This window comes from Oncorhynchus clarkii, chromosome 22 (assembly GCF_045791955.1).
Source record: "Oncorhynchus clarkii lewisi isolate Uvic-CL-2024 chromosome 22, UVic_Ocla_1.0, whole genome shotgun sequence".
Classification (NCBI taxonomy): Eukaryota; Metazoa; Chordata; class Actinopteri; order Salmoniformes; family Salmonidae; genus Oncorhynchus; species Oncorhynchus clarkii.
In genome coordinates this window covers 38,617,414-38,641,259 of record NC_092168.1, presented here as the reverse complement: position 1 = coordinate 38,641,259, position 23,846 = coordinate 38,617,414, and the positions used below count along the sequence as shown (strand labels likewise).

General features: G+C 44.7%; 1 protein-coding gene across 1 annotated transcript in view; it reads left to right on the top strand.

Annotated features, from left to right (window-relative positions):
* Window positions 1–23,846, top strand: part of LOC139380308 (DNA-binding protein SATB2-like) — a 72,391-nt gene that overhangs the window by 32,337 nt on the left and 16,208 nt on the right. Inside the window, exons 4-8 of the mRNA XM_071122902.1 lie at window positions 14,068–14,194; window positions 17,487–17,610; window positions 20,571–20,673; window positions 21,903–21,953; window positions 22,072–22,661. Of these exons, the coding sequence (XP_070979003.1) occupies window positions 14,068–14,194; window positions 17,487–17,610; window positions 20,571–20,673; window positions 21,903–21,953; window positions 22,072–22,661 (995 nt within the window). The remainder of the gene's footprint in view (window positions 1–14,067; window positions 14,195–17,486; window positions 17,611–20,570; window positions 20,674–21,902; window positions 21,954–22,071; window positions 22,662–23,846) is intronic.

Here is a 23,846-nt window from a genome sequence, read left to right as displayed (position 1 = left end):
CGTACAGTCATGTGTGTAATGCACTTTATGTATGGCTGGTCCCGGGAATCGAACCCACTACCCTGGCGTTACAAGTACCACGCTCTACCAACTGAGCTACAGAGGACAAAACAAAGCTTTCACCTGGTACTGAGTTTGAGATTGTGCTAAAACGCTATACAACCTGTTAGAAAAGAGTCAGCACAGCACTAATTCACTGGCCGGGATGCTAGCCAGACTAAACACTTCTGTATGATGTTTTGAGCTCTCAGGCTAAGTAAAGAATGTTTGAAAAACACAACCAAAGAGAAACTTGTTAAACAAAGAACAAAGAGTTGGAAAGAAATGAGTCTAGTTCCTCCAAGAGGCCAAAATAATATGTGTGCGACTAAATTTGTCTAAGTATATGCACATGCTTTAATGTGTGTGTGTGTGTGTGTGTGTGTGTGTTCATGTCTGTGTATGTGTGAGAATGTTTATGAAAGAGGTCTAGGGGAGAAACATAATAGCTGTGTAATTTATTGTTGCACACATGGTTACCATCGCCAAGAGGACAGTGCAGTTTACTTGTGTTCACTAAAGTATGTAGAACATTCTATCTGGGGGAGCTTCACGTTGATATATGGTAACAATAGACACAACCAGGCAGCTGACATACAGATGTAGGAGCTTCATTTGATCACTCTTTTGTTGCTGAGGATTTTCCTGCACAGGTTTCAAAAGGCTTCTAGAGTTTGTAATGTCCACTTTAAAATGTCCGACTTGATTTGCCCAAATGAAAAATGTATCAACCCGTACAAATAAAATACATGAATTATCATCCACATAATCATTTGCATGTCCTGTTGCTGCGGGTTATTTTCCTGCTGTAGCAAACTGGCTCAAATTAAGATCCTACATCTGTACATGGATTTAAACTGAAATAGTGTGTGAATGTGCTTCTTTTGATGTCTCTGTCAGTGGCTACAATGACACAACCTCTAGAACTCTTTCCTTATGTTAAAACAGTCTGGATTCTTAGGGGCTATTAACGGAATTAGACAATAATTGTACTGTTGCCCCTGTGTGTCAGATATAAAAATACATGTATGCAGTATTTTTTGCAGTACTATTGCGATGCATCAAGATACGCCACTCAATTGATCACTGTCTATGTGTAAAGTGGAGATGCTCTGATATCAGATATCATATAATGTCAGTTATAGTTTGACCTGACAAATCTCACGTCATGTTGTGAGACGTACGTGAGAGAGCTCACGTCATACAGTACACCAACACATCGTAACAGACGTGTGTGTGTGTGTGCATGTGTGTAAGACAAATGTGTACATCACAGGTAATCCCTGTTTACTGCCTCAAGGTCAACAACTATTATTACCCTTTGAACAAACTCCTCTCAGTCTCTGTGTGTGTGGGTTAACCCACTGTTCCTAGGCCGCCATTGAAAATAAGAATTTGTTCTTAACTGACTTGCCTAGTTAAATAAAGGTCAAATAAAAATGTTCCTTGCCAGGGAAAATCCTGACCCTAGTTCCCAGCTCTGAATAAGGCCATTAACTAACCAATGACCTTTATTCCCTGTTCAACCTATATTTCTAGTGTATTTATTGTCTGAAGGTAGTGAGGTTAACGGGAGTCTCTGCCCAAAGCCACAGTTGGTCAGTGGGTGGTACTTTTCATTTGATGACTTTCTTTGAATTGTTTAGATAATAACTACTGTGTGCAAATAGACAGCATTTAACTATATCCTCCGTTTGATATGAAAATGTACTTCAATGTTATTTTAAACAAGGTGACGGTAACGGCGATGTCTTTTTGTTGTCGTAGGTTTAACAATCAATAATCAGACTGTTACTGCAAATTACAGTCAGTAATGCTGCTCACATATTCTGTGTTTCCCCGTTGTATCTCTTTAAAAGTCTGCTCTCTCAGCGGTGCTGGAGGCGTCACTACAGACCCGGGTTCCATCCCGGGCTGTGTCACAGTCGACCGGGAGACCCATGAGGCGTCGTACTATTGGCCCAGCATTGTCCGGGTTAGGCGAGGGTTTGGCCGGCCGGGATGTCCTTGTCTCATCGTGCTCTAGCGACTCTTTGTGGTGGCCAGGCGCCTGCCAGCTGACTTCAGTCGCCAGTCATTCGGTGTTTCCTCCGACACATTGGTGCGGCTGGCTTCCCGGTTAAGTAAGCAGTGTGTCAATAAGCAGTGCGGCTTGGCAGGGTTGTGTTTCGGAGGACGAATGGCTCTCGACCTTCGCCTCTCCCAAGTCCATAAGGGAGTTGCAGTGATGAGACAAGACTGTAACTACCAATTGGATATTCTGAAAAAGGGGTAAACATTTTTTTTTTAAGTATAATATTTACTGCCTGAAAAGTAAAACATTTGCCATGGTATGCAAATGAATGTCATTACTAGCTAGTAGTTGTAGCCTAGATGTGTGTGCCAAGTATCAGTGGAGGCCTCTCTCTCATCAGTCCCTCTAAAACAGCAGGCCACAGTGGTCCCCTGTCAACATCAATACACTCCAATTAACCTCCAGGCTGTTCAAAGCCAGACTAAACCAGACATCACAACAGCAGCAAACAAACTGCGACCGGAGCAGCAGCAGTAACACAACACCCCAGTCACACAGTTTAACCCTCAGTCAGTCTGAGTTATAATACACACACACACACACACACACACACACACACACACACACACACACACACACACACACACACACACACACACACACACACACAAAAGACAAACAGTTGTGCACACGCATAGACAGTACACACACACTCACACACTCATAGAGTTGCACGCACTGACCCAAAAATAGACACGAAAAGCAAATAACACACTCACACACACACACACACTGACCCACAACACCCCTCCCCCATTCGCTCCTCCTCCTCAAATGAAAACTTCTTTGTATTTTTTTTTAAATAAGTGTTTATGTTAAAGGAATCATTTCTGGCTTAAATTATAAAAAATATCCTCTGTGGTCACCGACCAAAATTACACAGAGTCCGGGCTATTTTCTCCCTGTTTGAATTGTGTCCTGCATACTTGTGTCCCAGTGGTGTATTTAAAGTCTCTTTAATTAGACCCAGCTAGTAATTAACTGGTGCATATTGTTTATTTCAATTATAAGGGTCTGAAGGCTTTTATACAATGGAAGGGACAGACCTGTACTTTAAAGTGATACTTGGGGATTTTGGCAGTGAGGCCCTTTATCTACTTCCCCACAGTCAGATGAACTAGTGGACACCATCTTTAGGACTGGAAGTCTATGGGTATCTTCTAGCATAGACACCCATTAACTTTCAGTCATAAAAATGGCGTCCACAAGTTCATCTGACTCATTGCCAAAATCCGGAAGTATCCCCTTTAAGGCATAAGGCATTTTATGGTGGCCGGCCGTCCATATTGTAGGCCTTAGATAGGAGAGGAAGAGAGGAGAGTTTGCATCGTTGCCCTGCTGCCACGTTACAGGGTCAGAGAGATATACAGGACAAACATTTTTATTTTATTTTAGGGGATGTCCAACTGACTAGGCTGTGAATAGGAGTGAATAGGCTGTGAATAGGCTGTGAATCGGCTGTGAATCGGCTGTGAATAGGCTGTGAATAGGAGTGAATAGGCTGTGAATAGGCTGTGAATAGGCTGTGGATAGGAGTGAATAGGCTGGGAATAGGAGTGAATAGGCTGGGAATAGGCTGTGAATAGGCTGGGAATAGGCTGTGAATAGGCTGTGAATAGGAGGGAATATGCGGTGAATTGGCTATGAATAGGAGTGAATAGGCTGGGAATAGGAGTGAATAAAGGAAGGGGGGATACCTAGTCAGTTGTACAACTGAATGCATTCAACTGAAACGTGTCTTCCGCATATAACCCAACCCCTCCGAATAGGCTGTGAATAGGCTGGGAATAGGAGTGAATAGGCTGTGAAAAGGAGGGAATAGACTGCAAATAGGAGTGAATAGGAGGGAATATGCGGTGAATTGGCTATGAATAGGAATGAATAGGCTGTGAATATGAATGAATATGCTGTGAATAGGAGTGAATGTGCTGCGAATAGCCTGTGAATAGGAGTGAATAGGCTGTGAATAGGAGTGAATAGGCGGTGGATAGGAGTGAATATGCTGTGAATAGGAGAGAATAGGAGTGAATTGGGGTGAATAGGCTGGGAATAGGAGGGAATAGAAATGAATAGGCTGTGAATAGGAGTGAATAGGCGGTGAATAGGAGTGAATAGACTATGAATAGGCTGTGAATAGGAGTGAATAGGTGGTGAATAGGAGTGAATAGGCTGTGAACAGGAGTGAATAGGCGGTGGATAGGAGTGAATAGGCTATGAATAGGCTGGGAATAGGAGTGAACAGGAGTGAATATGCTGTGAATAGGAGTGAATAGGAGTGAATAGGGGTGAATAGGCTGTGAATAGGAGTGAATAGGAGTGAATAGGAGTGAATAGGAGTGAGTAGGACTGCGTAGGCGTGTTGTGAATAGAAGGCCTGTCACTCACATTTGAGGCAGAAGTTACCCCTAACCACAGATCTAGGATCAGATTACCTTTAACCATTACCTCTTAACCTTAACCCTTCTTCAGATAAATAAATACATATCTGACCTTGTATCAGTGGTTAGGGGTAACTTCTACCTTCTCTGTCACACACTCTAGCCCTGTTTATACAGTGCCTTGCGAAAGTATTCGGCCCCCTTGAACTTTGCGACCTTTTGCCACATTTCAGGCTTCAAACATAAAGATATAAAACTGTATTTTTTTGTGAAGAATCAACAACAAGTGGGACACAATCATGAAGTGGAACGACATTTATTGGATATTTCAAACTTTTTTAACAAATCAAAAACTGAAAAATTGGGCGTGCAAAATTATTCAGCCCCCTTAAGTTAATACTTTGTAGCGCCACCTTTTGCTGCGATTACAGCTGTAAGTCGCTTGGGGTATGTCTCTATCAGTTTTGCACATCGAGAGACTGACATTTTTTCCCATTCCTCCTTGCAAAACAGCTCGAGCTCAGTGAGGTTGGATGGAGAGCATTTGTGAACAGCAGTTTTCAGTTCTTTCCACAGATTCTCGATTGGATTCAGGTCTGGACTTTGACTTGGCCATTCTAACACCTGGATATGTTTATTTTTGAACCATTCCATTGTAGATTTTGCTTTATGTTTTGGATCATTGTCTTGTTGGAAGACAAATCTTTGTCCCAGTCTCAGGTCTTTTGCAGACTCCATCAGGTTTTCTTCCAGAATGGTCCTGTATTTGGCTCCATCCATCTTCCCATCAATTTTAACCATCTTCCCTGTCCCTGCTGAAGAAAAGCAGGCCCAAACCATGATGCTGCCACCACCATGTTTGACAGTGGGGATGGTGTGTTCAGCTGTGTTGCTTTTACGCCAAACATAACGTTTTGCATTGTTGCCAAAAAGTTCAATTTTGGTTTCATCTGACCAGAGCACCTTCTTCCACATGTTTGGTGTGTCTCCCAGGTGGCTTGTGGCAAACTTTAAACAACACTTTTTATGGATATCTTTAAGAAATGGCTTTCTTCTTGCCACTCTTCCATAAAGGCCAGATTTGTGCAATATACGACTGATCGTTGTCCTATGGACAGAGTCTCCCACCTCAGCTGTAGATCTCTGCAGTTCATCCAGAGTGATCATGGGCCTCTTGGCTGCATCTCTGATCAGTCTTCTCCTTGTATGAGCTGAAAGTTTAGAGGGACGGCCAGGTCTTGGTAGATTTGCAGTGGTCTGATACTCCTTCCATTTCAATATTATCGCTTGCACAGTGCTCCTTGGGATGCTTAAAGCTTGGGAAATCCTTTTGTTTCCAAATCCGGCTTTAAACTTCTTCACAACAGTATCTCGGACCTGCCTGGTGTGTTCCTTGTTCTTCATGATGCTCTCTGCGCTTTTAACGGACCTCTGAGACTATCACAGTGCAGGTGCATTGATACGGAGACTTGATTACACACAGGTGGATTGTATTTATCATCATTAGTCATTTAGGTCAACATTGGATCATTCAGAGATCCTCACTGAACATCTGGAGAGAGTTTGCTGCACTGAAAGTAAAGGGGCTGAATAATTTTGCACGCCCAATTTTTCAGTTTTTGATTTTTTAAATTTTTTTGAAATATCCAATAAATGTCGTTCCACTTCATGATTGTGTCCCACTTGTTGTTGATTCTTCACAAAAAAATACAGTTGTATATCTTTATGTTTGAAGCCTGAAATGTGGCAAAAGGTCACAAAGTTCAAGGGGGCCGAATACTTCCGCAAGGCACTGTACCTGTCGTTAACATGTGTCCTTTGTCCTGATCTTGTCTGTTTACATTTATAAGATCTGATTGCAATCTGATCGCAATGCATCGTCTACACTTGTCTAAGAAGGTGGGCAGTCAGAATGTGGACAAGATCCGGACAAAGGCCGCATGTCAGGTATAAACACATCCCCTTTCCAGTCATACTTAAAACGTCACAGAACAAAACAGTAATGGCAGAATGTATTTTTCCCCCTCACTGTTGTGTCCACTTATCCAGACAGACAGATGAATAGGAGTTCTGCGTTTGGCTATGATGATGTACAGTAGAGAGGTTGCACAGTAGAGAGGTTGTACAGTTTAGAGGTTGTACAGTAGAGAGGTTGTACAGTAGAGAGGCTGTGTGACTCATGCATGTGGGGTTTCCCATGGTGTGTGCCAAGGGCATCGGGGGCCTGAGGGGCTGCGCAACCTGGAACCAGTTTGGAATGAGGAGCTCTGTGTGTGCAGCTAGCCTGCAGCATCGCTTAAGCCTTGTTCCACTGGATTGTGTGTGTGTGTGTGTGTGTGTGTGTGTGTGTGTGTGTGTGTGTGTGTGTGTGTGTGTGTGTGTGTGTGTGTGTGTGTGTGTGTGTGTGTGTGTGTGTGTGTGTGTGTGTGTGTGTGTGTGTGTGTGTGTGTGTGTGTGTGTGTGTGTGTGTGTGTGTGTGAGATAAAATGAGAGGAAAAGCCAACATGTTCGTGTGGATGGGCACACATTGGCACAAGCCACCAGTTGGCCACATGAAGGGACGTCTTTGGGAGTCAGAATGTTTATGTGGAAATTGGAACAATGATTTCTACTTTTACATATGGACATGAAGCAGGAGCCACATAACAAGGAACCAAAACTGATTCATTAATAATGAATACACCACTGCTATGCATGTGTATGAATACTTATGTGTGTTTGTGTGCGCCCGTGTGCATGGGAGTATGTGTGTCTGTAGCTGCGAGTGCACGTCCATGCTCCTCCATATTCACTGTGTTAGTTGATCTAGACTCATCTGGCTGTTCCTAGGCCCCCTAGCCTATACCCTCCACTGTTCCTAGGCCCCCAAGCCTATACCCTCCACTGTTCCTAGGCCCCCAAACCTATACTCTCCACTGTTCCTAGGCCCCCAAGCCTATACCCTCCACTGTTCCTAGGCCTAGCCTATACCCTCCACTGTTCCTAGGCCCCCTAGCCTATACCCTCCACTGTCCACAGGCCCCCTAGCCTATACCCTCCACTGTCCCCAGGCCCCCTAGCCTATACCCTCCACTGTTCCTAGGCCCCCAAGCCTATACCCTCCACTGTTCCTAGGCCCCCAAACCTATACTCTCCACTGTTCCTAGGCCCCCAAGCCTATACCCTCCACTGTTCCTAGGCCTAGCCTATACCCTCCACTGTTCCTAGGCCCCCTAGCCTATACCCTCCACTGTCCACAGGCCCCCTAGCCTATACCCTCCACTGTCCCCAGGCCCCCTAGCCTATACCCTCCACTGTCCACAGGCCCCCTAGCCTATACCCTCCACTGTTCCTAGGCCTCCTAGCCTATACTCTCCACTGTTCCTAGGCCCCCTAGCCTATACCCTCCACTGTTCCTAGGCCCCCAAGCCTATACCCTCCACTGTCCCCAGGCCCCCTAGCCTATACCCTCCACTGTCCACAGGCCCCCTAGCCTATACCCTCCACTGTTCCTAGGCCTCCTAGCCTATACCCTCCACTGTTCCTAGGCCCCCTAGCCTATACCCTCCACTGTTCCTAGGCCCCCAAGCCTATACCCTCCACTGTCCCCAGGCCCCCTAGCCTATACTCTCCACTGTACAACCTATACCCTCCACTGCCCCTAGGTCTCCTACCCAACCAACCTATACCCTCCTCTGTCCCTAGGTCCCCTAGCCAGCCAGCCTATACCCTCCACTGCCCCTAGGTCCCCTAGCCAGCCAGCCTATACCCTCCACTGCCCCTAGGCCCCCTAGCCAGCCAGCATATCTCCTCCACTGTCCCCAGGCACCCTAGCCAGCCAGCCCTCCTCTCCACTGTCCTTAGGCCCCCTAGCCAGCCAGCATATCTCCTCCACTGGCCCTAGGCCCCCTAGCCTATACCCTCCACTGTCCCTAGGCCCCCTAGCCTATACCCTCCACTGTCCCTAGGCCCCCTAGCCTATACCCTCCACTGTCCCTAGGCCCCCTAGCCTATACTCTCCACTGTCCCTAGGCCCCCTAGCCTATACCCTCCACTGTCCCCAGGCCCCCTAGCCTATTTACTCAACTGTCCCCAGGCACCCTAGCCAGCCAGCCCTCCTCTCCCCTGTCCCTAGGCCCTCTAGCCAGCCAGCAAATACCCTCCTCTGTCCATAGGCCCCCTAACCAGCCAGCCTTTACCCTCCACTGCACATTGAGACACACAATGAGGAAAACAGACAGTTCTTCCAAATTAATGCTAACTGAGCTATATAAACAGAAAGCACACAGAGAGAGGAGAGAGAAAGGGAACCGAGAAGGAGAGAGGGAGGAGGAGGGTGAAGGGATTAAGGAGGAGAGAGGGCAGTTATTCACAAACTGTCTTCATAGCTTTTCCTCTCTAATTTAGTATCTGGGGAATCTACTGTGTCTGTCCACAGATACATTGTTAGTAGAGGAGGAAATGCTAGAAAACGAAACGCAGCCTCTTGCTGGGACGGAAAGATTGGGTCATTTAACCCAACTCAGTCTAACACATATTTTTGAAAGAATAGGAAGTAAATGTGTTTTGCATGACACTGGAGCTGTTTGACTATTACATTTAGCTCTGTGTGCACACGTATGTACAAACGTGGCTCTGTGTTTGTGTCGGTGTGTGTGTGTGTGTGTGTGTGTGTGTGTGTGTGTGTGTGTGTGTGTGTGTGTGTGTGTGTGTGTGTGTGTGTGTGTGTGTGTTTGTGTCGGTGTGTTTGTGTCGGTGTGTGTGTGTGTGTGTTTGTGTGTGTGTGTGTGTCGGTGTGTGTGTGAGACAGCATCCCTGTTAGATCTATGTAGAGCTCCTACAGCCAGTAAGAGGAAGACAGAGGGAGAGAGAGAGAAGAGGGGGATGGGAGAAGGGAGAAAGAGAGAGACGGGATCTGTCCAGGCCCTGTCTGGATCTCATTTAGAGGATAGTAATGCAATTAGCATTGTTTACTTTTCACAGCTCCAGCCAGCCAGAGTCTCAGGAAGGCCGTGTGTGTGTGTGTGTGTGTGTGTGTGTGTGTGTGTGTGTGTGTGTGTGTGTGTGTGTGTGTGTGTGTGTGTGTGTGTGTGTGTGTGTGTGTGTGTGTGTGTGTGTGTGTGTGTGTGTGTGTGTGTTCTTGCTATTTGTACCTAACATCTTACACAGATATTCTCCATCTCCTTCAACACTCATTATCTCTGTTTGTAGATTGAGGTTGTCGATGGACACAGCCTTTGATCCAAAATGAAGGAACAGCCAGAAACTCCAGAGAAGGACAGTGTATAATGTGGTGTTAAAGTGTTGAAGGACAAACCATCAGACATAATGTATCTCAGTGGAGGCTGCTGAGGGGAGAACGGCTCATAATAATGTCTGGAATGGAGTCCATGGGGTTGTATGTGTTTGATACCGTTCCATATACTCCATTCCAGACATTATTATGAGCCTTCAGCAGCCTCCACTGATGTATCTCTTTATTCTCTGCTCTAACTCTAACACAGAACCCAAACCAGCTGCGCCATCGTGCATAAATGTATTTTGTCCCCCTACACTAAACGCAATCACGACACGCAGGTTAAAATATCAAAACAAACTCTGAACCAATTACATTAATTTGGGGACAGGTCGAAAAGCATTTGCTTGCTGTTGCTAGCTAATTTGTCCTTTTTAGCTAGCTTGTTGTTGCTAGCTAATTTGTCATTTTTAGCTAGCTTGTTGTTGCTAGCTAATTTGTCCTTTTTAGCTAGCTTGTTGTTGCTAGCTAATTTGTCCTTTTTAGCTAGCTTGTTGTTGCTAGATAATTTGTCCTTTTTAGCTAGCTTGTTGTTGCTAGCTAATTTGTCATTTTTAGCTAGCTTGTTGTTGCTAGCTAATTTGTCCTTTTTAGCTAGCTTGTTGTTGCTAGATAATTTGTCCTTTTTAGCTAGCTTGTTGTTGCTAGCTAATTTGTCATTTTTAGCTAGCTTGTTGTTGCTAGCTAATTTGTCATTTTTAGCTAGCTTGTTGTTGCTAGATAGTTTGTCCTGGGATATAAACATTGAGTGGTTATTTTACCTGACATGCACAAGGTCCTCTACTCCACCAATTAATCCACACATAAAACGGTCAACCGAATTGTTTCTAGTCATCTCTGCTCCTTCCAGGGTTTTTCTTCTCTTGACTTTATATTGCGATTGGCAACTTTCATAAATGAGGTGCATTACTGCCACTGACCTCGTTCGTCTTTCAGTCACCCACATGGATATAACCAATGAGGAGATGGCACGTGGGTACCTGCTTCTATTAACCAATGAGGAGATGGGAGAGGCAGGACTTGCAGCGCGATCTGCGTCAGAAATAGAACTGACTTCTATTTTATCCCTTGGCAACGCAGACGCTCGTTGGCGCGCGCGAGCAGTGTGGATGCAATAATTGAATAACATACATTTCAAAATGTATTTTGCAACACTCACGCACGTGACGCGAGTGGTGTAGTCAGCCTGTTACTGTCGGGGGAATAATGATCTGACGAAGATCCAACTCGGGAACATTGTCTTTGTTTGTGTGTGTGATTAAATCACCATTGGAACATAATAGAGTTAAGAGCATACCTTTCTTCTTTGATATGTTCTTCTGTCCTGCAGTTGGATGTGCATATTTAGTATTTTTTCTCTGGTGAATGATGACAGCCACGAGCAACATTAGACAGTCTTCGTCTCTCAGGCAATATAGTGGTCAATTATACTGCAGGTCATTTTTTGTGTTTTAAGGCTGGGCTGTAACTAAAGCCTGCAATATAGTGGTCAATTATACTACAGGTCATTTTTTGTGTTTTAAGGCTGGGCTGTAACAAAAGCCTGTAATATAGTGGTCAATTATACTACAGGTCATTTTTTGTGTTTTAAGGCTGGGCTGTAACAAAAGCCTGCAATATAGTGGTCAATTATACTACAGGTCATTTTTTGTGTTTTAAGGCTGGGCTGTAACTAAAGCCTGCAATATAGTGGTCAATTATACTACAGGTCATTTTTTGTGTTTTAAGGCTGGACTGTAACTAAAGCCTGCAATATAGTGGTCAATTATACTACAGGTCATTTTTTGTGTTTTAAGGCTGGGCTGTAACTAAAGCCTGCAATATAGTGGTCAATTATACTACAGGTCATGTTTTGTGTTTTAAGGCTGGGCTGTAACTAAAGCCTGCAATATAGTGGTCAATTATACTACAGGTCATGTTTTGTGTTTTAAGGCTGGGCTGTAACTAAAGCCTGCAATATAGTGGTCAATTATACTACAGGTCATTTTTTGTGTTTTAAGGCTGGGCTGTAACTAAAGCCTGCAATATAGTGGTCAATTATACTACAGGTCATGTTTTGTGTTTTAAGGCTGGGCTGTAACTAAAGCCTGCAATATAGTGGTCAATTATACTACATGTCATTTTTTGTGTTTTAAGGCTGGGCTGTAACTAAAGCCTGCAATATAGTGGTCAATTATACTACAGGTCATTTTTTTGTGTTTTAAGGCTGGGCTGTAACCAAAGCCTGCAATATAGTGGTCAATTATACTACAGGTCATTTTTTGTGTTTTAAGGCTGGGCTGTAACTAAAGCCTGCAATATAGTGATCAATTATACTACAGGTCATTTTTTGTGTTTTAAGGCTGGGCTGTAACTAAAGCCTGCAATATAGTGGTCAATTGTACGGAAGGTATTCTTTTTAAATGCTGGGCTGTAACAAAAGCCTGCACCTCTGGATTAGTGGGGGCAGGGGTTAGGGGATCTCTCCCAACGCTGACAAATCTATTCTATAGAAAAGTTAACTCTTATCACCCTGTTAGCCCAGCCCATCCCACCCATCCCTCACACAACGAGCGCCTCTTTTACGCCCTTCAATTTGGGTAGATCAAACAATCATTGACCTGTTTTATTGCAGGTATTAGTGAGTGGGTTGACGAGTTACCCCCTCACACACTGTCTTGTCTGTCTGCTGCGTTGACGTCTTCTGCTCTTCTCCCCTGCTATAAAAGACTAGTGGCAGACCAGGTGTGTGTGTGTGTGTGTGTGTGTGTGTGTGTGTGTGTGTGTGTGTGTGTGTGTGTGTGTGTGTGTGTGTGTGTGTGTGTGTGTGTGTGTGTGTGTGTGTGTGTGTGTGTGTGTGTGTGTGTGTGTGTGTGTGTGTGTGTGTGTGTGTGTGTGTGTGTGTGGGGGGGGGGGGGATTGGGCTAGCTGGTTGGTTGTCTCTTCCATAGCTGATAAGATTCTATTAGATAAGGTTTTATCTGTTGTTCCCTCTGTCTGCTTTACAGCCTTGCTGAATGAACTGCTACACTGGGAGAGAAAGACCTTCACACACATACACACACCTTGACAGATATCCATGGGCACGTAAACACAAACACAGACAGCAAACACACACGTTCACAGACTCAGACGGGCAGACAGATAGGGAGTCATGTGCCAACTGGCACATTGTTAGCACAGATCGCTCAAGATTGACTTGAAATTGGATTTTTGTACATGTCCTGAGAACATTGGGAAATGCCTTTAAAACTGTCCACTAGGGGCAACAGTGAGCATTATTACCATCAATAATCGCATAACTCCGGATCAAAGGTTGAGTGTTCAATCCCAAGGTTGACATTTTTTTACCCTATCACAAACCTTAACCCCTAACTTAACCATTCAGGACTGAACCATATCACAAACCTTAACCCTTAACTCAACCATCAGGACTGAACCCTATCACAAACCTTAACCCTTAACTTAACCATTCAGGACTGAACCCTATCACAAACCTTAACCCTTAACTTAACCATTCAGGACTGAACCCTATCACAAACATTAACCCTTAACTTAACCATCGGGACTGAACCATATCACAAACATTAACCCTTAACTTAACCATCAGGACTGAACCATATCACAAGCATTAACCCTTAACTTAACCATCAGGACTGAATGCTTAAATCAATCAATCAATTAATCAAAAACGCACAAATCTAAATTTGACGTTCGGAGAAAAGTGGATAAATGTCAGAATCTACCTCTCTATATTACCTGTGTGTAAAGTTTACCTCTATATTACCTGTGTGTGAAGTTTACCTCTATATTACCTGTGTGTGAAGTTGACCTCTATATTACCTGTGTGTGAAGTTGACCTCTATATTACCTGTGTGTGAAGTTTACCTCTATATTACCTGTGTGTGAAGTTTACCTCTATATTACCTGTGTGTGAAGTTGACCTCTATATTACCTGTGTGTGAAGTTTACCTCTATATTACCTGTGTGTGAAGTTTACCTCTATATTACCTGTGTGTGAAGTTTACCTCTATATTACCTGTGTGTGAAGTTTACCTCTATATTACCTGTGTGTGAAGTTGACCTCTATATTACCTGTGTGTGAAGTTTACCTCTATATTACCTGTGTGTGAAGTTGACCTCTATATTACCTGTGTGTGAAGTTTACCTCTATATTACCTGTGTGTGAAGTTTACCTCTATATTACCTGTGTGTAAAGTTGACCTCTATATTACCTGTGTGTAAAGTTGACCTCTATATTGCCTCTCTCTCTCTCGCTCTCTCTCTCTCCCTCTCTCTCTCGCTCTCTCTCTCTCTCTCAGGCATCATCAAGGTGGGCCATTGGAACCCTCTGCCCATCCACTTCCTAACAGACGCTCCTGAAGCCACAGTGGCTGACATGCTGTTGGACGTCTATCACATGGTCACTCTCCACATACAGCTACAGAGGTGTGTGTGTGTGTCCCAGCGTGTGTGTTACTGTAGGGGCCACCTTTGCCACCTTTCCAACAAGTCAGTTCGTCAAATGTCTGCCCTGCTAGACTTGCCCCGGTCAATTTTAAGTGCTGTTATTGTGAAGTGGAGATGTCTATGAGCACCAAGCTCACAGGACGGGACCACTGAGTGCTGAAGCTTGTAGCTTGTAAAATCACTCACAACCGAGTTCCAAACTGCCTCTGGAAGCAACATCAGCACAAGAACTGTTTGTCGGGAGCTTAATGAAATGTGATTTGCAGATACAGCTTTAGCTACACAGTTTATAAGCGCGCAGTGACAATTTATTGAAAGGATTTTTCAATGTTTAGAAATAGATGGATTTTGGAGATAGACTACACTACACATTCCAACTGTTGGAATGAAGTTGGAATTAGTTGGAGTTACTGAATCAGAATGGAGTTCCTTTGGGGGACTGATCTCATCTTGGCATATTCTACACTTTCACAATAGATTCTCATAGTTCAACAGTTTACCATAGTGGAACATTAAGTTTAAAATCAAAATTGTGAGTGATCCAAGGAGGCAGCTAGCCCAGATCCCAGCATCAGAGATTTATCTATTATCTGCCTTTCTCTCTCAAATGGATTTCATGCCAGTAACTTGCAGATGGATTTCATACCAGTAACTTGCAGATGGATTTCATACCAGTAACTTGCAGATGGATTTCATACTAGTAACTTGCAGATGGATTTCATTGCAGTAACTTGCAGATGGATTTCATACCAGTAACTTGCAGATGGATTTCATACCAGTAACTTGCAGATGGATTTCATACCAGTAACTTGCAGATGGATTTCATACCAGTAACTTGCAGAGGGCTTTCATTGCAGTAACTTGCAGATGGATTTCATACCAGTAACTTGCAGATGGATTTCATACCAGTAACTTGCAGAGGGCTTTCATTGCAGTAACTTGCAGAGGGCTTTCATTGCAGGAACTTGCAGATGGATTTCATACTAGTAACTTGCAGATGGTTTTCATTGCAGGAACTTGCAGATGGATTTCATACCAGTAACTTGCAGATGGATTTCATACCAGTAACTTGCAGATGGATTTCATACCAGTAACTTGCAGATGGATTTCATACCAGTAACTTGCTGATGGATTTCATACCAGTAACTTGCAGATGGATTTCATACCAGTAACTTGCAGATGGATTTCATACCAGTAACTTGCAGATGGATTTCATACCAGTAACTTGCAGATGGATTTCATACCAGTAACTTGCAGAGGGCTTTCATTGCAGGAACTTGCAAAGGGCTTTCATTGCAGTAACTTGCAGTTTCCCAAAGAGTGAGTGAAGATGTTCCTGATAAATGGAGATAGATAGACTACAGATGAGTGGATTGTGGTCGGTATTGTGTTGTTGCATACCATCCAGCTTTGTTTACATCTGTCTACATGGTGATGGTTTCACCTGACAACCGGTATTGCCCTCAGTGACTGATAGGAGTTGAGGCAAATACATTTGTGGTTTGTGGAATAATACAGTCTCTGGATGTGATTCACGACATGACCAAAAGTATGTGGACACCTGCTCGTCGAACATCTCATTCCAAAATAATGGCCATTAATATGGAGTTGGTGCCCAATTTGCTGCTATAACAGCCTCCACTCTTCTGGGAAGGCTTTCCACTAGATGTTGGAACATTGCTGTGGGGACTTGCTTCCATTCAGCCACAAGACCATTAGTAAGGTCAGGAACTGATGTTGGGTGATTAGTCCTGGCTCGCAGTCGGCGTTCCAATTCATCCCAAAGGTGTTTGATGGAGTTGAGGTCAGGGCTCTGTGCAGGCCAGTCAAGTTCTTCCACACCGATCTTGACAAACCATTTCTGTATGGACCTCGCTTTGTGTACGGGGGTATTGTCATGCTGAAACAGGAAAGGACCTTCCCAAACTGTTGCCACAAAGGTTGGAAGCACAGAATCGTCTAGAATGTCAGACTAAAATCAAATCAAATGTTATTGGTCACATTCCCGTGTTTAGCAGATGTTATTGCGGGTGTAGCAAAATGCTTGTGCTTCTAGCTCCGACAGTGCAGTAATATCTAACAAGTAATATCTAACAAATTACACAACATATACTCAATACACACAAACCTAAGTAGGAATGAATTAAGACTATATACATATGGACGAGTGATGTCAGAGCAGAACGGACTAAGATACAGTAGAATAGTATAGAATACAGTATATATATATATGAGATGAGTAATGCAAGATATGTAAACATTATTAAGTGAATGAGATACCGTAGAATAGTATAGAATACAGTATATACATATGAGATGAGAAATACCAGATATGTCAACATTACTAAGTGACTATGATAATGTAGAATAGTATAGAATACAGTATATACATATGAGATGAGAAATACCAGATATGTCAACATTACTAAGTGACTATGATAATGTAGAATAGTATAGAATACAGTATATACATATGAGATGAGTAATGCCAGATATGTAAACATTATTGTTGTAGCGTTGTAGCATTAAGATTTCCCTTCACTGGAACTAAGGGGCCCGAACCATGAAAAAGCCCCAGACCATTATTCCTCCTCCACCAAATGAAACGTGATTCATTACTCCAAAGAACGCGTTTCCAATGGCGCCGAGCTTTACACCACTCCAGCCAACGGTTGGCATGGTGATCTTACACTTGTGTGCGGCTGCTCGGCCATTAAAACCCGCTCCATGAATCATGAAGCTTGTGTGGCCTACCACTTCGCGGCTGAGCCATTGTTGCTCCTAGACATTTCCACTTCACAATAACAGTACATACAGTTGACAGGGGCAGCTCTAGCAGGGCAGACATTTGACAAACTGACTTGTTGGAAAGGTGGCATCCTATGACGGTGTCATGTTGAAATTCACTGAGCTCTTCAGTACGGGCCATTCTACTGCCAATGTTTGTCTATGGAGATTGCATGGCTGTTTGAGCAATTTTATACACCAATCAATAACAGTGTGGCTGAAATAGCGTAATCCACTCATTTCAAGGGGTGTCCACATACTTTTGTATATATAGTGTATGAATGTGCATTCCAATTCCCTAGTTATTGACAATAATTATGACTTAAAAAATTCAGTATGATGTAGTTAGGAATTTACCCAAAGCTGGTGCAACCTAGCCTGGTTAAACCAGACTGAATGGAGTGTTCAGTCTAGTTTACCCAGGCTAGTTGCAACCAGCGCCAGGACAGGAAGTATGTGACTGACTTCATTTAACATTCTGTAGCTTTGCCAAGCTGGAGGATCTTCCGTCAGAGCAGTGGAACCACGCCACGGTGAGGAACGCTCTTAAGGAGCTTCTCAAGGAGATGAACCAAAGCACACTGGCTAAGGAGTGCCCACTGTCACAGGTAATACTTCAGCCCTATCAAACCTCCACAACAGTCCATTACTACACTGATCTGCTAAATTCTCTCACAATTGGTGGGTGGGGGGCTTAACAGCCTCTGTGGCTAAGCAGGTTCAGCATCAACTTTTTTTGCACAGACTACATACTGCCCAAAACAAAGCATTAGTCCTAGGTTAAATAATGCATGTGTGAAACAAGGGAAAGTTAGCCCGAGGCCAGTGGGACAGTCTCATTCCTGGGGTGGAAGATAGCCCTGTTTTTAAGGCAATACAGGGTAACAGGGCCCTTATGTCTGGTTAAGCCTATTCCTCATCAGTGTGTGGTGCTGTCTGGATGAGAGGGTGTTGATCTCTGCCATGTGTGGCTGCTGAGGGGTTTTAATTCCATGGGGGGCTTCCTCTGGTGATATACAGTGGGGCAAAAAAGTATTTAGTCAGCCACCAATTGTGCAAGTTCTCCCACTTAAAAATCAAATCAAATCAAATCAAATCAAATTTTATTTGTCACATACACATGGTTAGCAGATGTTAATGCGAGTGTAGCGAAATGCTTGTGCTTCTAGTTCCGACAATGCAGTAATAACAAGTAATCTAACTAACAATTCCAAAACTACTGTCTTGTACACAGTGTAAGGGGATAAAGAATATGTACATAAGGATATATGAATGAGTGATGGTACAGAGCAGCATAGGCAAGATACAGTAGATGGTATCGGGTACAGTATGTACAAATGAGATGAGTATGTAAACAAAGTGGCATAGTATAGTATAAAGTGGCTAGTGATACATGTATTACATAAGGATACCGTCGATGATATAGAGTACAGTATATACGTATGCGTATGAGATGAATAATGTAGGGTAAGTAACATTTATATAAGGTAGCATTGTTTAAAGTGGCTAGTGATATATTTACATCATTTCCCATCAATTCCCATTATTAAAGTGGCTGGAGTTGAGTCAGTGTCAGTGTGTTGGCAGCAGCCACTCAGTGTTAGTGGTGGCTGTTTAACAGTCTGATGGCCTTGAGATAGAAGCTGTTTTTCAGTCTCTCGGTCCCAGCTTTGATGCACCTGTACTGACCTCGCCTTCTGGATGATAGCGGGGTGAACAGGCAGTGGCTCGGGTGGTTGATGTCCTTGATGATCTTTATGGCCTTCCTGTGACATCGGGTGGTGTAGGTGTCCTGGAGGGCAGGTAGTTTGCCCCCTGACAGGTGCCAGATGAGAGAGGCCTGTAATTTTCATCGTAGGTACACTTCAACTATGACAGACAAAATGAGCAGAAAAAATACAGAAAATCCCATTGTAGGATTTTTAATGAATTTATTTGCAAATTATGGTGGAAAATAAGCATTTGGTCAATAACAAAAGTTTATCTCAATACTTTGTTATATACCCTTTGTTGGCAATGACAGAGGTCAAACATTTTCTGTAAGTCTTCACAAGGTTTTCACACACTGTTGCTGGTATTTTGGCCCATTCCTCCATGCAGATCTCCTCTAGAGCAGTGATGTTTTGGGGCTGTTGCTGGGCAACACGGATTTTCAACTCCCTCCAAATATTTTCTATGGGGTTGAGATCTGGAGACTGGCTAGACCACTCCAGGACCTTGAAATGCTTCTTACGAAGCCACTCCTTCGTTGCCCGGGCGGTGTGTTTGGGATCATTGTCATGCTGAAAGACCCAGCCACGTTTCATCTTCAATGCCCTTGCTGATGGAAGGAGGTTTTCACTCAAAATCTCACGATACATGGCCCTATTCATTCTTTCCTTTACACGGATCAGTCGTCCTGGTCCCTTTGCAGAAAAACAGCCCCAAAGCATGATATTTCCACCCCCATGCTTCACAGTAGGTATGGTGTTCTTTGGATGCAACTCAGCATTCTTTGTCCTCCAAACACGACGAGTTGAGTTTTTACCAAAAAGTTATATTTTGGTTTCACCTGACCATATGACATTCTCCCAATCTTCTTCTGGATCATCCAAATGCTCTCTAGCAAACTTCAGACGGGCCTGGACATGTACTGGCTTAAGCAGGGGGACATGTCTGGCACTGCAGGATTTGAGTCCCTGGCGGCGTAGTGTGTTACTGATGGTAGGCTTTGTTACTTTGGTCCCAGCTCTCTGCAGGTCATTCACTAGGTCCCCCCGTGTGGCTCTGGGATTTTTGCTCACCGTTCTTGTGATCATTTTGACCCCACAGGGTGAGATCTTGCGTGGAGCCCCAGATCGAGGGAGATTATCAGTGGTCTTGTATGTCTTCCATTTCCTAATAATTGCTCCCACAGTTGATTTCTTCAAACCAATTGCAGATTCAGTCTTCCCAGCCTGGTGCAGGTCTACAATTTTGTTTCTGGTGTCCTTTGACAGCTCTTTGGTCTTGGCCATAGTGGAGTTTGGAGTGTGGCTGTTTGAGGTTGTGGACAGGTGTCTTTTATACGGATAACAAGTTCAAACAGGTGCCATTAATACAGGTAACGAGTGGAGGACAGAGGAGCTTCTTAAAGAAGAAGTTACAGGTCTGTGAGAGCCAGAAATCTTGCTTGTTTGTAGGTGACCAAATACTTATTTTCCACCATAATTTACAAATAAATTCATAAAAAATCCTATAATGTAATTTTCTGGATTTTTTTTCTCAATTTGTCTGTCATAGTTGAAGTGTATGATGAAAATTACAGGCCTCTCTCATCTTTTTAAGTGGGAGAACTTGCACAATTGGTGGCTGACTAAATACTTTTTTGCCCCACTGTATGTCCGTCTTCTTCAATGATCGTGTGTGTGTGAGCGACCATGCAAATTTGTCTCCAGTCAATCCCCTCTACCTCTCTCGCTCTCTCGCTCTCTCTCCCTCTCCCTCTCCCTCTCCCTCTCCCTCTCCCTCTCCCTCTCCCTCTCCCTCTCCCTCTCCCTCCCCCTCTCCCTCTCCCTCTCTCTCTCTCTCTCTCTCTCTCTCTCTCCAGAGTATGATTTCCTCAATAGTAAACAGCTCCTACTATGCCAATGTCTCCACTGCCAAATGCCAGGAGTTTGGACGCTGGTACAAGAAGTACAAGAAAATCAAAGGTGATTTTTGTGACCCCTTGGGATCTCCAGCTGGCACGGACCATTTTCTCTTGTACACCATTTATATCAACCCCCTTCTCACAGCCACTTTACAAACTGTCTCCTATCCTTCTCTAACCTAAAACAGACAATGATTATCATGTACTTTATTTGGGCAAGCCATTTGAGTGACAGCCTCTTAGCGGCCAATGGCCATTCCCAGTTCTGTCCTGGGCTGACCCCTCGCTGGTGTCTGAAAGTCTGTCGCACAGACTCTTCAGTGTTGCCTGTTAACTGACATCCCCATTCACACAGACTCATCAGTGTAACCACAACCACAGGGGGTCCTACAGTACAACACAGACCACTGTCCCCCCCCACGTCTGTCTGTCTGTCTGTCTGTCTGTCTGTCTGTCTGTCTGTCAGTCTGTCCATTACACAGCCTGCACGGGACAATTTCTCCTCTCCTCTCCAGCCTCCTTGTCCTCCATTACACACACATACTCCCATCCCCCCCATAGCTCTATTATTACCCTACCTGAACCCCAGAGAGACCAGAGGAGAATAGAGTGATGTGGAGGGAGGCAGCGGGTGTCTGACAGAGTGAGTTGATGCAGTGTTGGGTTACACAGCCACTCCACTATTAGTTCTGGCCTCTGACTGGCAGGGAGAAACACATGCAGATCGCTCGCTAGCCTCCTGATGCGGACCCAGAGAGTAATCTCTCGTGGACAGATTCAGGCAGTGACAACTTTCACAACCAAGTTTAGCTGTCCTGTCAGTCATAGTTGAGGTGTGCAGATAGGTGTAGAGGAGAGGAATGGGTGATCTCCCGTTGGCTGGCTGTCCTGTCAGTCATAGTTGAGGAGTGCAGATAGGTGTAGAGGAGAGGAATGGGTGATCACCCGTTGGCTGGCTGTCCTGTCAGTCATAGTTGAGGAGTGCAGATAGGTGTAGAGGAGAGGAATGGGTGATCTCCCGTTGGCTGGCTGTCCTGTCAGTCATAGTTGAGGAGTGCAGATAGGTGTAGAGGAGAGGAATGGATGATCTCCCATTGGCTGGCTGTCCTGTCAGTCATAGTTGAGGAGTGCAGATAGGTGTAGAGGAGAGGAATGGATGATCTCCCATTGGCTGGCTGTCCTGTCAGTCATAGTTGAGGAGTGCAGATAGGTGTAGAGGAGAGGAATGTGTATATGTGTGTGTTGTGAAGTGTTTTTCATCTCACCCTATCTCTCTCTCTCATTTCCTAGGAGACTATCAGGAGAAGATGTGGCCAGGAAGAGAACATTCTGAAATCAAAGGTGACGAATCTACTGTTTGTACTGTTTCTATGGTTAACTGAAGTTAGGATTTGTCCCGTGGTGTTAGATAAGCACCACACTCATCTCCTCCTCCCCCACCTTCCTTTCCCTTCCCCAGTGGAGAGAGACAGCCTGGCAGACTTCTATGTCCTGGGCCAGCGTCCCCCTCCCCACCTGGCCAGCTTGATCCAGCTCAGCCACCTCAGAGGGGGTGGAGGTGCTCTCCTCAAGGGTGGCTCCGGGGACCCCCAAAACCCCTCCCAACCCTCCCAACAACAACAACAATCCCAACAACAACACCCCCCCTCGCCCCATGGCCAGCACCACAACAGCCCCCCCCTACGTGGCCAGGTCCCCCCTCGCGGCCCTCCAACCTCCCTACAACCTCTCCTCGGCCCAGGCGGGCTTCTCTCCCCCCAGCTCAGCCCTCAGCTGGTTCGACAGCAGCTAGCCATGGCTCACCTCATCAACCAGCAGCTAGCTGTTAGCCGCCTGCTAGCCCACCAGCATCCACAGGCCCTCAACCAGCATTTCCTCAACCACCCTCCTATCCCTCGCCCCTCCAAGGCAGGGGCCCCTGGAGACCCTGGGAGCAACCCGTCTGCTGCGGAGGTCTCCATTGATATCTACCAGCACGTCAGGGATGAACTGAAGAGGGCCAGCGTCTCACAGGCCGTGTTCGCCCGCGTGGCCTTCAACAGAACACAGGTAACCAGACTAACAGAACACAGGTAACCAGACTAACAGAACACAGGTAACCAGACTAACAGAACACAGGTAACCAGACTAACAGAACACAGGTAACCAGACTAACAGAACACAGGTAACCAGACTAACAGAACACAGGTAACCAGACTAACAGAACACTGGTAACCAGACTCACAGAACACAGGTAATACAGTTAACAGAACACAGGTAACCAGACTAACAGAACACAGGTAACCAGACTAACAGAACACTGGTAACCAGACTCACAGAACACAGGTAATACAGTTAACAGAACACAGGTAACCAGACTAACAGAACACAGGTAACCAGACTAATAGAACACAGGTAACCAGACTAACAGAACACAGGTAATACAGTTAACAGAACACAGGTAACCAGACTAACAGAACACAGGTAACCAGACTAACAGAACACAGGTAACCAGACTAACAGAACACAGGTAACCAGACTAACAGAACACTGGTAACCAGACTCACAGAACACAGGTAATGCAGTTAACAGAACACAGGTAACCAGACTAACAGAACACAGGTAATACAGTTAACAGAACACAGGTAACCAGACTAACAGAACACAGGTAACCAGACTAACAGAACACAGGTAACCAGACTAACAGAACACAGGTAACCAGACTAACAGAACACAGGTAACCGGACTAACAGAACACAGGTAATACAGTTAACATAACACAGGTAACCAGACTTGGATGGCCTTTAACAGAACACAGGGCAGAAAACCCACAATGTGTCTAGCCACACACAGGGCAGGGCAGGGTAGGGAAGGGCTGAAGAACTGAAGACACAGGGTGAGAGGATGGAAGGAATATCAAGGCTGATGTCCCATTCAATACAATAGCATTATATTTGGATTATTGGGATGACTTTGAGACAAATCAGCAGCAATATTTTCTGATTTGGTTTCTCCTCTGGGTTTCAGACAGTTTCATCTCTCTGTATAGAGTTATGAGTGAGGTAATCTGGTGTGACAGCTTGTTCCAGTTCAGTTTCCTCCTCCGCCCTCCCAGCAGTACACACACCTGCTGCATTCACACACACACCCCATTAGAGCCAATATGGAGCCCACATGAGGGGTGGGAGGTTACAGCTTTAGAGCAGGTGAAGGGTGTGTGTGTGTCTGCATGCTTGTGTGTACGTGCGAGTGAGT